Below are 13,202 nucleotides of genomic sequence, written 5' to 3' on the forward strand. Positions count from 1 at the left end.
CTCTCTCTCTCTCTCTCTCTCTGTGCAGTCTTTCCTCTGCAGTCTTTCCTCTGCTGTTCTTTGGCTCCTTCTTATTGCTGTCTTTCAGCCACACCTTCGATCTTATGGTAGGTTAGAGCTAACACTTAGCCTTCTCGGATAAGGGCGAAAAATATCGGAGGTCCCGTGGGCAAGTTGCGCATTTTAAAGCTCACTTTGTGGTCATAAAATCGATAAAGTATCTAAACGCAAACTATAATATTATGTACATGAATTGCCTTTCTCAACACGAGAGCTGACCAGGTCTGCTGAGGCCTGGATTTAAAATTTCTCTAACATGATCAGATGATTCATGAGGCGAGATCTTTAAGTTTCCCCACCAGTCTCTAACATTAACAGGTCACCTGGGTGTAAAACCTAAGTATATTTTATAAAAACATACCACCCCTAGAAGATTTCACTGGCGGTCCTCCAAGCACAGACCTCATTGTAACCCCCACCCCCCACCCCACCCCGTTATACCGCCAGCCCCTCTTACCACTAGCTTTTGCCGATGTACGGAAGGGAACGCCTTAGATACAAATATAATAATATGTGCGCCTTTACACCGCCATCCTCCAACTGTCGCATGGCCTGGAGAGACTTCAAATTAAACAGAGAGAGAGAGAGAGAGAGAGAGAGAGAGAGAGAGAGAGAGAGAGAGAGACAGAGACAGAGAGACAGAGAATGTTTTACGGGGTAGGTTGTTTCAGCATTACTAATGTCCTGGTCTCGTCTTGTTGTGTGTGCGTGAGTGCGCCTAACCTTTGTAACTTCCCACTGCCATTGTAAACGACCAAGACAAATCTCTACGTATGAGATGAATATACAGACTTCAACAAAAGTTAAGGACCACCTTGACAGACAGCCTTGATTTTTTTTATATCCGAAAAAAAGACGGCAAGGAATGTTTCAAAATCAAAACCACCACGTACAGCACGGACATCCTCGGGGAATTTTAGCAACATTTGCTGTTATCGACTTGTGTGCGACACCACGGACATTCCTCAGTTAAAATTTCTAGTGCACGTCATAAATGGACGTACGGTCTCGAACTGTGCTCACTTTGGTGGCAATAAAAGCTGCTGTTAACTCAAAATCCAGTATCGCATCAAAATGCCACCAAGACGAAAGCTGGAAGACTGTGATGGTGCCACAGCTATGGCATGGCTGCAGGATGGAGTGGGAGCCCGAGAAGTTGCCAGAGGGCTTGCAGTGTCACACTCTCTCATTGTCCGCCTGAGGTAGCGCCATCAAGCCACTGGCTCCATCCAAGAGCACCCACATGCAGGTCGACCCAAGAAGACCACTCAAGGTGTTTGCAACTGGTCCTTTACTTTTGTTGAAGTCTGTATAAGAGATCGTCATTGTCATTACGTCATCGCCTCTGACTGCAAGGTTGCAGGGGACATAGCTGAGCATTTAGAAATATGCACTTTTACAATGATTACTTCCCATTTTAGATCTCCTCGATTCGCTTCTGTTTCGCTCCTTGTGGTGCATGGTTACGTCCCAGTATTTATTATTGACCGTGTTCGTGTTTATTGTTGTGTGGTGGATTCTCTCTGAGTCACAATATTACAATGACACGTAATAAAGGATCATAATGTAGGTCTACAAGAGAGAGGAGCTAGATATTATTCAGACAACAACAATAGAGGGAAACAAAAGCAGTAGAACCCAATATAGTGCCAACTTCTTACCGCAGTTAAATTAATGTGCTTGAGATGAGATTAGAAGACACGTAATTATGTATGTAACATGGAGAATGGAAATATGAAATGGGGCGAAATATTGAGGCTTGTACGAGAGGAACATTTTTAAGAAACTGCAAAGATAGTTAAGAGTATCGAACAAGATAAGAACACGTTGATTTTTCTACTTATACATCATACGAATTGAGAATGTAAATTTTATTTATTGTAATTGTTATATAAAATTACACTGCCCTCTGCATTTACAAGTATTTCAATATCTGTTAGTTCTACAATAGCCAGCAGGAGCTATTGGAAGAGACCTAATTACATGTAGCCAATATCTAATTTTGGATTTCTGTGCAGGAAAAAGCTCTTAAAATGACAGAAATAATGCTATTATGTGATCATAAATAGTTAACATCGGAATTTCAATCAATGATTCGCAGTAAACAGCTTTATGATTCCAAGACCGCAAGAACAGTTAGTATAGAAATTCATCCGCATCAACTGCAGTAAGATTATTGAACACATGGTGCTACAAATGGGAGAGAGAGAGAGAGAGAGAGAGAGAGAGAGAGAGAGAGAGAGAGAGAGAGAGAGAGAGAGAGAGAGAGAGAGCATTGTGTTTGCGTATTTTTGTTTTGCTGTCCTGCGTGTTTTTATTTTGTAAATCTCGTCCATGCCAGGTTTTCTAGACAGGGTAGATAACTCTCAAATGTTATGAATGTAACTCGGGGAGTTTACTTCCTGAATCCTGGACTGATGACTAGTGACTGTGAGCCGATGATGTACAAATTCTATCTATAGTCTATAGTGTTGTTGGTCAATAAATTCAGCATTAATTGCGTAATAACGGCTAAATCTAGGTCTGATTAGAGAGTTTCGTATTGTCATTCTGACTGAGTCTGAGTGGTTCGGTAATTGAAGTGAAAACGCTGCTGAAACGAACTGAAACATGTCTTGGGGAGGACCACCGCAACAACAGCAACAATACGTAAGTGTTGGCGTATAATGAATAATAATGCCGCAATAATAATGATATATGATTATGATGTTCACTTTTTAAAAAATACTTTAATTCGATATTTTTTAGTCGTCCAGCATAGATCTAAACATGTTATTAAGTACAGATTCTAAATAGAAAGACATGACGGTAATATGGGGGAGGAATTCCATATCAAGCGCCCACTATATAAAACAGTAGAATAGAATCTGAGTAAAAGTAGAGAATCTATTTACAGTGTTTTGTGTAGGGGTCGGGTACGAGTATGGCATGGGTATGGATAAAGGTAGGCACTCTTCGGGAGAAGTGGTCCCGGCCTAACTTTATAGACTCATAGACATTTATATATAGATCTATGCAAAATTGGAAACAAAAACGGAAGTCGAGTAAAAAAAATTGAACTGAGTTGCCTGCCGAACCTATTTGAGACTAGAATCTAGATCTGTTTTCGGCACTATTCTGATTTCTAACGTTTTTTTAGTGTGCTGTGAACAATTTTGGCACTGAAAACTGCCACAAACCATTACTTTGTGAATTTAACAGGGGGGAGACCTCCCTGCACCCCCCTTTTTTTTAAAGGCAACTTACGGTTTTGTTTCCGATTGTGTACATTCTGTATAAATGTCTATGGAGTTAAGCAGGGACCACTTCTCCCGAAGAGTCCCTAAAGATAATTTTATAGAACCACTCCTGCCTCACAAAGGATGTTATTTGTAGCTTTTTCTGTGTATTTTTAGGGCCCTGAACACGATTTTGGCATTATAAAATGTGGCAAACGGTACCCCCTTCTACAAAAGCATGCATAAACCAAAAAAAGCCAAACTGGTATGGATAGCAGCCAAGAGACGGGAGTGGTTCTATAAAAATACATGGATAAATAAGGGTAGGGGTTGAGTTAGTGTTAGGTCTCTTTTTTGTGTTTGTTGGGGTGCTCGTTGCGGAAGTAAGTTCCAAATTGGGGTCTAAAAATATTGTAGATCTACATTGGACATCAGATTCAATTCGGGTCATATTATTTTACTTTCACTTCTTCAGACTTCAACTATAAAATAATAAAATCATTAAATGTGTCATATAGTGAAATCAGGCACTCGTCAGTTTTTGGGCATGTATGTAGAGTAATTGATATATCATCTGAAAGCTTATTTATTTTTGCCTTGCTTTCAATGAAAAAAGTATCCATCTAGCTTGAATAGAGGTTTTTGAGACATTTGTGATTGAAGAAGGTTGGATAGCCTGGTTTCAGTTTTTAAATTTTTAATGAGAAAATGGTCGCCAAAGTTTAGTAACTTAAATAGCCAGTCGGTTGAAAGTGATGTTCGGCAACAGTCTGCATTAAGTATTGTATGTCAACTGGCTGTATATGTGACCAAACGACTTACATTTACGTCTAAGTTTTTGTTTTTTGTTCCTTCTTCTTCGATAAAAACAATAATGAATAATAAATATGACCCAATCTCATTTTTATGGGGGGGTTTTAAGTCTCATTTCTAATTTGGTTGTATAAAATGAGTGCGTTAGAAAGAGAGTTACTTGAAATTTTATTATGCGTTAAATTCTCAGAACCTTTAACGATTCCTTCCCTGTCCCCAGGGCGGATACGGTCAGGGCGGGTATGGCCAGCAGAGACCAGGGGCCCCGGCATATGGACAGCCCCCTGCCGGTCAGTACGGGGCGCCACCTGGCGGCCAAGGGGGTACTTACGGACAACAGCAAGGGTACGGGGGGGCTCCAGCCTACCGGGGACCCCCGCCAGCACAAGGGGGACAGTACGGCGGACAAAGGCCAGCTTATGGAGGGGCCCCACCGGCTCATGCTCAAGGATACGGGGCCCCACCGGGGCAGACTCAGGGATATGGTGGGGCTCCGCCGGGCCAAGGGTATGGAGGAGCTCCACCACAAGGTCAAGGATATGGGGGAGCCCCACCACCGGGCCAGCAGGGATATGGAGGTGCCCCACCATACCAGGGGCCTCCTGGGGGTTACGGCGGGGGTCAAGGCGGCTACTCAGCACCAGCGCCACCTGGTGTCAACCCAGAGCTGTGGACGTGGTTTCAGGTGAGTTGACCTTGGCCATAAACTCTGGAATGTGAGTAATACAGAAGCACACATTGACTCAATAATTATCGTTTAGTGCCGGGAAGAAATTCGACACAAGAAATAAAAGAGAGAGAGAGAAAAGTATATTAAGCAAATGATATGAATGAACAAATTACAGTCCTTCATCAATGGTTGCCTGAGAAAGATCATGAAGTTTTACAAGCTGGACACCATCAGAAATATTGTATTTGGAGCCAAACTGAACGAAAAACCAAATGACTGTGAAAAAAGAAATAAAGAAATTCAAGTTAGTTTATGAGTTCAGTGCACAAGAGGCGAAACAAAATCTTTGCATCTTTCTGACACTTGGTAGGTGTTCCTTAGGGGTCTGTTTCATCATAGTTTTTGCATGTGAGAATGTGTGTGAGTTTAGAAGTTGTGTTTGTATGTGTGTGTGTAAATAGGTCTAGAAGTTGTGTTTGTATGTGTGTGTGTGTTGCTAAATAGTCTCACTATATACATTTTCTGCCTTTTATTTTACTTTTAATTTCTGAGTTGCTGCTGTGTAACTACTTCTCACTATATACTTACCAACCTACTTGCATCTCAATCTTGATTTAAATGTGGGTGGTTGGCGGGTGCTCTGGGGTGGTTTGCTCCTTTTTTCCTATCAGACATATATTGTCCTTATCTCTCCTCGTTCTTTTTTGTGTATGTTACTCTCTTGTAACACATCTTTTCTTTGGCACTTACATGACCTTATTGTGATGCAAGTGCTGTAAAACTATTACTAAAACTAAAACTAAAAATCTTGATTATATATATAGATGTGATAATGACTTCCTGCTGTGATTGTATCCAGTCAGTAGACGCTGACCGCTCAGGGCAGATCACGGCCATAGAGCTCCAACAGGCTTTGATGAATGGTAACTGGTCACCGTTCAACCCAGAGACCTGCAGGCTCATGATCGGCATGTTTGATAAAGACAGGTGAGAAGTGATGGGCGTGTTTGATAAAGACAGGTGAGAAATGATGGGCATGTTTGATAAATACAGGTGAGAAGTGATGGGCATGTTTGATAAAGACAGGTGAGAAATGATGGGCATGTTTGATAAAGACAGATGAGAAATGATGGGCATGTTTGATTTGATAAAAATGATGGGCATGTTTGATAAAGACAGGTGAGAAGTGATGGGCATGTTTGATAAAGACTGGTGAGAAATGATGGGCATGTTTAATTTGATAAAAATGATGGGCATGTTTGATAAAGACAGGTGAGAAATGATTGGCATGTTTGATAAAAATGATTGGCATGTTTGAAAGAGACAGGTGAGAAGTGATGGGCATGTTTGATAAAGATAGGTGAGAAATGATTGGCATGTTTGATAAAGACAGATAAGAGACACATCAGAGACCTGAGTTCCACAAACCTGTAACCGTGTGGTTAAGTGGGTGGGAAGTCACTTTTTTTTACAAAATGTTATTTCTTATTGAACAAAGAGTATGTTGTTTTTTATCTGTGCAGTTTGTTGTTTCTGTACATAAATCTCTTTGGTCAACATTAGAAGCTAATTTTGTAATTTTGTTTGCCAGACTCTTTTTGTGAGCCAAATTTTTATTTAGCCTGTGGTCTATACTGAAGAATCTGCACTACTACGTCTATCAACAGCAAGATTATGGGAAGTTTTACACTGACAAACAGTTCCTACATACACAAAAAAAAGCATTGAAATACACAGAACACAGTTTATATGTGCTTTTTTCATCCTCTTTGCTCAGAACTGTTCATACATGACCACTTCTCAGCTACGTTTCTAAAAGAAAAAAACTAGGTGAGGGATCATACTATTTTCTTGTTTGCTTTTTTTTGTGTTGACAGAAATGGCACAATTAACGCCCATGAGTTTGCTGCCCTGTGGAAATACATACAGGACTGGAAGGCTTGTTTCGACAGGTACGGGAAAGGGGCGCGCCCTTTTTTTCTTTTAGAAGTAATACTCCTTTTTCAGCTGTTGAAAGAGATTTTTCTTTGTTTGATGCATGCTTTGTAGTAACTTTTGATTACTGTTATAGTACAAGATTGCACTTATATTGCACATATCTCAACAAGAAAGTAGGTTGTATGCACTTTACAATATATTATTACCCTGACAGACTCTAAAACTCTGAAAATTTTCAGATTCCTACAACTATTTTTATACTTCCAGGCACACTGTGATCAGAACTTACTTTATTGTATGTTCAGCCAACCCACTGGATGTAAAAACTCAAAAATAACTCTATCTGATTTTGTTTTGAGAAATGTTAGTAAAAGTTTGTTGTGATACATACTGAAAGAGCTTCTGGTCTGAATGTTATTGTTCATCAGGTTTGACACAGACAGATCGGGAAACATTGACGCTAACGAACTGGGAAACGCATTCCAGACCTTCGGCTACAGATTGTGAGTCGTCATCATTTCTTTTGTGGTTTTTTTTTTATTGATGTGTTAGAGGTTTGTTTTTGTTGTTGTAGTTATTGATTCTACTTATAATGTGTGTTTTACTTTTGTCCAGTTCCGTGTAGCCGTACCAGTATGTGCAGGTTTTTTAATATTTCTGTTTTATACCTTTACATGTGACCAGTGTCTGTTCTTAATATAGAAATCTCTCATCAAGATTAGAGAAAATAAAATGAACTTTATTGTTCCAAGAGGGGAATTTCCGATGGATATACCAGAACATCAAAATACTAAGATTCAACGTCAATAAGGAAATGCATTCATTACATTCATGTTCAATGATACACATACAATGATGCACAACTCGGTCACATAAACATACTCAAGCAGTATTATGGGCATGAACTCTCTCTATTTCTTCCGCTCTCTGTCTCTCTCTCTGTCCCTCTGTCTTTGTCTCTCACTGCCTCTCTCTCTCTCACGCACACACTCACAAACACACACATACACACATGCCATGCCACACACAAACAGACAGACAGTCAGACACATACACTCATAGTCTTCTTTCTGTCTCTTATAAGCATCAGTGATACTCACACACTGCTTAGTCACACACGTGGGTGGTTGGCAGGTGCTCTGGTGTGGTTTGCTCCTTCTTTCCTATCAAACATCTATCGTCCTTATCTCCCCTTCTTTTTCATGTTCGTTACTTTCTTGTAACACCTCTAATCTTCTGGCGCTCATATGACCTTATGCAGTTGCGAGCGCCGTAAAACCTCTACTTAAATTAAAAATTCACACACTCAAAGATCACGCTATATCCACCATCATGAGCTGACTGTGTGTTTGTGTGTCGCGTCTTCTCCATCCAGGTCCCCTCAGTTCAGCCAGACCGTGGTCCGTGTGTTTGATCGTAGACGTGGAGGGCGCAGCATCAACTTTGACGACTTTATCCAAGCGTGTGTGATGCTCAAATCGCTGACTGACAAATTCAGGGTGAAGGACTCACAACAGAATGGTTCCATCAATATTTCTTACGAGGAGGTCAGTATTTAGATTGGAGTATGCTTGTTTCTGAATCTTTATTTGATTTCATCTATGTGTAAATTGTGCAAGTGTGCAGTTGGCCTTGGAGTGACAGGAAAATAATAGTAATGTTTTGACTTTTGAAACTACACATTCATATATTGATTTTTGTCTTAAGCTGTGTTTTCATCCCAAGTTTAAAATGGGAAGCACTTGCAAGAGACCTAGTTATTTTGTACAGCTTCTGGGTTTTTCCAGATTTATGTATATTTCATTCTTTTATTATTTTGTCCCTTCTCAGTTTTTGGAGATGGTGTTGGACACAACTCTGATCAAGTAACTGAAGAGAACATTAGAGGACAACGATGGACGCTGTGTATCAAGTGGTGTTTTCGAATGCCTCAATCTGGCCGCAGCATGCTGCAACCTAGGGCAATATGTACTCAGCCGTTGGGCGCGAGGCTCTTCTGCTTTCTTCATGCCCGTCAAATTGATGTAAGAGTAATTTCAAAACCATGAATGTTGAAGAAAGTGGGAGTTGTAAGCAATATTTACAATTCTTTTCTTTTTTTTTGGGCGGTGTGACATATGTACTGGTGTGTGGAGAACTTTCAAGTCGAAACATTTTTTTTTCAAGATAATAAGCAATCAGTTTTAATATGATAAACTCTTTTTAAGATATAGAGTACAGTGATATACCGATATTGGGACTCTGCTATATAACTGCTTCAGAGTCATGTTTGATCTAAATTATGCCGATGGGGGTGTAAATTTTTCACAATCATTCATTGCAACCAACCAAGAGCCATATTTTCATCTCTAACTTGTGTTGATGGGGACCTAAAACTTTTTCATCAATAATTACATTCAATCAACAGCGATGTATAGATGTCAACACCAACGGTAGAGTGTATTTTTAGAACCGCATCTGTCTAGAGAGCAGGTACATGTGACCACCAAGAAAAAGCTGCTGGTTGTAGATGTCCACAAGAAGTGGGGAGAACATCCTATATCCTACTCTATTTTTCTTCATCAAAGAGCCCTTTCTAGTGGGTGGGGACACCATTAGTTTAGCTCAGCGGTACCTCACAAACTATGGTGCAGATGACCCTGATTCGAATCCCCAGTGAGGCGTTTGTGAACTTGAGTAGTCTGGTCTGGGAAGTGTTTAAGGTCCTCCACCCATTTGCTCAATCCTGTCAGAGATGGACGTAAAATTTGGAGGTCTTACGGCTTAAATAACTTACAATGTTGAAAGTGACATTAAACCCGTACTGGTACAGTTCATTTTGTTATGTCCAGGAGTGGAGCTGAAATCTCTCACTCACATGTCTCTTGGACCGCTCTCTTGTGACTCTCAGATATGCTCTCGGTTTGTTTGTTTTTTGTATACACTGTATAGGACTGGAAATCGCCAGAGGTATCATTTAGCAGTGTTTGGATGAAAAGAGCATAATACATTTTTTCCTCATCATTTAATTGCTTTGAAAAGTCGAGTCCTCCACTGGAAACAAATAGAGTACTTGAATGTTTTAATACATTGCACAAGATAAATATCGCTGAAAATGTTGTTGTTGTTGAGAATGAAATGAAAAATTAATGAAAAAAATTTCTGCTCTTGTTGTAGCAGGAGAAATCATGAACTTCTCATGTATAGGGGACCTGTTGTATGGTGAAACAGTTGGTAATTGATACACATACAGGCACACACATGTACACACAGGCACGTACACACACACATTCACATGCACATATGATGCACACATACACACACGCACAAACACACAGACGCACATGCACGCACACAAACACATATGCACGCATAAATTATACACGTACACTCACACACACACACCTACACAGCATGGCAGAATGCTGAGACCTGTGTACATCTCCTAATCTCTGTTGTACCTATCAAATGCCCCTGTGGGTGTCAGTTGATTGGGCTAATGATGTATGCGTTATCAGTATCAAGTGGACATTGTTGTTAGAAAGATATAAGATAAAGGTGTTGTTTTGGGTTTTTTTTACAAATGTGTCACGGCGTGGTGGAATCGGGCGCTCCTTAATTTTTGGGCATGTGGAGTTATTGGTATCATCTGAAAGCTGATTTATTTGCCTTGTTTCCAATGAAATAAATATCCATTTATCTTGGATAGAACTCGACATATTTGCGATCGAAGGAAGTGGGGTCGCCTGGTTTCAATGGTGAAATTAGCGAGAAAATGGCCGCTAAAGTTTGGTAACTCCAATAGCTAAAGAGTCTTTGAAACTGAAAAATGAAATATTTTGTGCTTTTAACTCAATGTTTTTCAGTAAAAAATTCACCCACAAATGTGTTTTCATATGGACATAAAAGAGGTTAAGCCAAAAAATAAAATGTTGATAGAAATGTCCATACTGGCAGAAAAATGCCTGTTTCTCTGATTTTGCTATTTTGACAAGCGCCTGATTTCACCACACTGCCTCACAATTATTATACTACAGAAGTGGTAAATGAGTCATGGGTGTTTTCTGTGTTCTTTTGTGAGCTACAAATTTTCAGTTTAAAACTTCTATTGTTAACTACTGTTGGTGTTTTCACACATGCCTGTGTTAATTTACACTTTTTTCATATTGTTTTCCTTGTTTTTGCCTTACACTGACTTGCTTCCCTTCACTTTGCTTCGCCCTTTTGGTCTCTGTGCGTTTCTTATTATATTCAAACATATATACTTCTCATTTTTCAATAAAATATTGCATACAATTTGCATAATTCATTTCGCTTTTTCTAAACCCCCATCCATTCTAGTGGAAACCTTTTACCCTTAGCTTGAGTAATTCATTATATTTCTAACTGTTTTTTCGTGGGTGTTCTTGAGTGGTTTTTCTCTTTCTTTCCTATCAAACATCTGTCATCCTTATCTCTCCTCCTTCTTGTTTTGTGTTTGTTAGTCTCTTGTAACACCTCTAATCTTCAGCACTTTTATTACCTTATTGTGTTACAAGTATCGTAAAACTCTTGCTAAAACTAAACTAAAAATCTACATAGTTCCCACCCGCTCTCCTTGAAAATAATGTGAGATGGCTGTTGTGTCAATAGCTAGGTAGTTAAGTGAGATTGCTGCTGTGTTAGTTGCTGGGTCACTTGGTCCATTGTTAAGCAGCTGATGGGTGTGGAGTTTGATCCTCTGGATGTTTGTTTCTATGAAGTGGGTGTGTTTGGGTGTGTTAATCATGATCTGATAGAAAAATTGTTGTTGTCCATTTTTTTTTAGCTTGATTGCTGTCTCCAAATGTAGAAAGTAAATGCTTTTTGTTTGTGTTTCATAACTTTTAACAGTTTCGTATATATGTATATATATTTACATGTACACGCATGCAGGTGTGTATGTGAGTGTGTTGTAAACAATGTGTTTTTCCAGTCTCATAATGGTTGTGTGTGTGTGTGTGTTTGCATAAGCGTGCATATGTGCTTATTAACGTGTTGTGAACTAAAGGAGCTTTTTATCAGAGCGGAATATTAAGTAACGAGAACTTTTCAAGAAATCAGCCGTTTTTCAAGACTGTTTTTCTTTGGCTCTTAAAGAGAAAAAGTAAAACCTGGGACACCTAATTTTGTCTGAGACTTGTCAATCGTACGTTTCGTTGTTTCTCCCATATGCAGTGGCACCTAACAAGATGGATGTTCATATCTGTTCTCTGTGAAATTTGAAGTAATCTCATTTTACGTATTCAGCCACACCAGTCAAAGACGGCCACCCATTGTGTAAGAGTAAGAGAAAAGTGGCCATCCTATACAGGTGGCCATCATAGGCAGGACTGATCGAAATGAAGAACACCTACCATTCCCTTTCAATTGAGGTTCCAACCGGAGGAAGTTACAGGCTCAGGATTTCCGTACGGCCCATTAAAATAAGTTTTGTCTTTCTTTAGAAGGGAGGTTGAAAAGGGAAGTTTTGGACTTCTGTAAGTGTTAAATTCTACCAAGTGTATCAGTATCTGATGAGGAAGACTATACTGTGCAAGGGTAAAACAAAGGGAAATCTGTTAGACAAAGAAAGACTGAGTGCCATGGTAAAACAAACAAATGGGCTGCCGCCACTCAGTGAATAAGCTGCACTTCTGGGGAAAGTTCAATGTATTAATGTCCATTGTTACTGACTGGGTAAGCAGAGGGACTGCTCATCAACTGTGGGTGGTTGGCGGGTGCTCTGGTGTGGTTTGCTTCTTACCTATGAAACATCTATCGTCCTTATCTCCAATTCTTCTTTATGTTTGTTACTCTCTTGTAACACCTCTAATCTTCTTGCGCTCATATAACATTATGCAGTTGCGAGCGCCGTAAAACCTCTACTAAAACTAAAACTAAAGACTGCTCATCTCACTTATGGTTCGTTTGGGTCAGAGTTGTGGGCTGGGCTCCTAGATTATGGCGGTTTATGCACCTCCCTCAACAAGACCTGAAAATTTTTTCCTGACTGGTCAAACTGTGTAAGCATGATCCGTTCATTCCTTGGAATTGGAGGAACTAACATTCTAACAATAACCGGCAGATGAATGGACTGTGACAGCTTGTCCAAAGCATCGGGATCAGATATTTATAATATAATCTAGGTAACATGTCGGGCGATGAGAGATTTGCATAGACATCTTATCTTAGACAGGTTTTTTTCCGACTTTTAATTGATGAAATATAGTGGTCGCAGCAGTGTTGGGCAGGTATTTTACGCTGTGCTTTTACATAGAAAAAAAAACTGCAAGGGGGGACTGGAAAGTGCCCATTTGTACAGGTGGCCATATTATAAAGGTGGTCGTCTTGGCAGGTTTGGCTGTACATTTGTACCTGTACTTTTTTCTGTGTAAAACATATCATGTACGCCTACTGTTGATTGTTGATACAGGTTAACATATTATTTGTGTTTGTGTCCTATATGCAGAGTGAATATAACACTAAGAAATATATCTGATATTATGTCTTTTGTATGTGTGTTT

General features: G+C 39.7%; 1 protein-coding gene across 1 annotated transcript; it reads left to right on the top strand.

Annotated features, from left to right (window-relative positions):
• The first annotated feature begins 2,454 nt into the window (after positions 1–2,454).
• Positions 2,455–9,824, top strand: LOC101853692 (programmed cell death protein 6). Its single transcript, XM_005097298.3, has 7 exons — positions 2,455–2,709; positions 4,312–4,776; positions 5,621–5,748; positions 6,639–6,713; positions 7,128–7,202; positions 8,075–8,246; positions 8,530–9,824. Exons 1-7 carry the CDS (start codon positions 2,671–2,673, stop codon positions 8,566–8,568), a joined length of 993 nt encoding a protein of 330 aa, XP_005097355.1. The 5' UTR covers positions 2,455–2,670; the 3' UTR covers positions 8,569–9,824.
• Positions 9,825–13,202: the final 3,378 nt, after the last annotated feature.

The sequence above is a fragment of the Aplysia californica genome, unplaced genomic scaffold (genome assembly GCF_000002075.1).
Source record: "Aplysia californica isolate F4 #8 unplaced genomic scaffold, AplCal3.0 scaffold00151, whole genome shotgun sequence".
Lineage (NCBI taxonomy): Eukaryota > Metazoa > Mollusca > Gastropoda > Aplysiida > Aplysiidae > Aplysia > Aplysia californica.

What these genes read in the sequence shown, in the direction of transcription:
- LOC101853692 (XM_005097298.3), top strand. Translation starts at nt 2,671, where the DNA reads ATGTCTTGGGGAGGACCACCGCAACAACAGCAACAATAC. An exon ending in CGCAACAACAGCAACAATAC is followed by an intron (nt 2,710 to 4,311) that starts GTAAGTGTTGGC and finishes CCCTGTCCCCAG; the next exon opens with GGCGGATACGGTCAGGGCGG. An exon ending in TGGAAGGCTTGTTTCGACAG is followed by an intron (nt 6,714 to 7,127) that starts GTACGGGAAAGG and finishes ATTGTTCATCAG; the next exon opens with GTTTGACACAGACAGATCGG.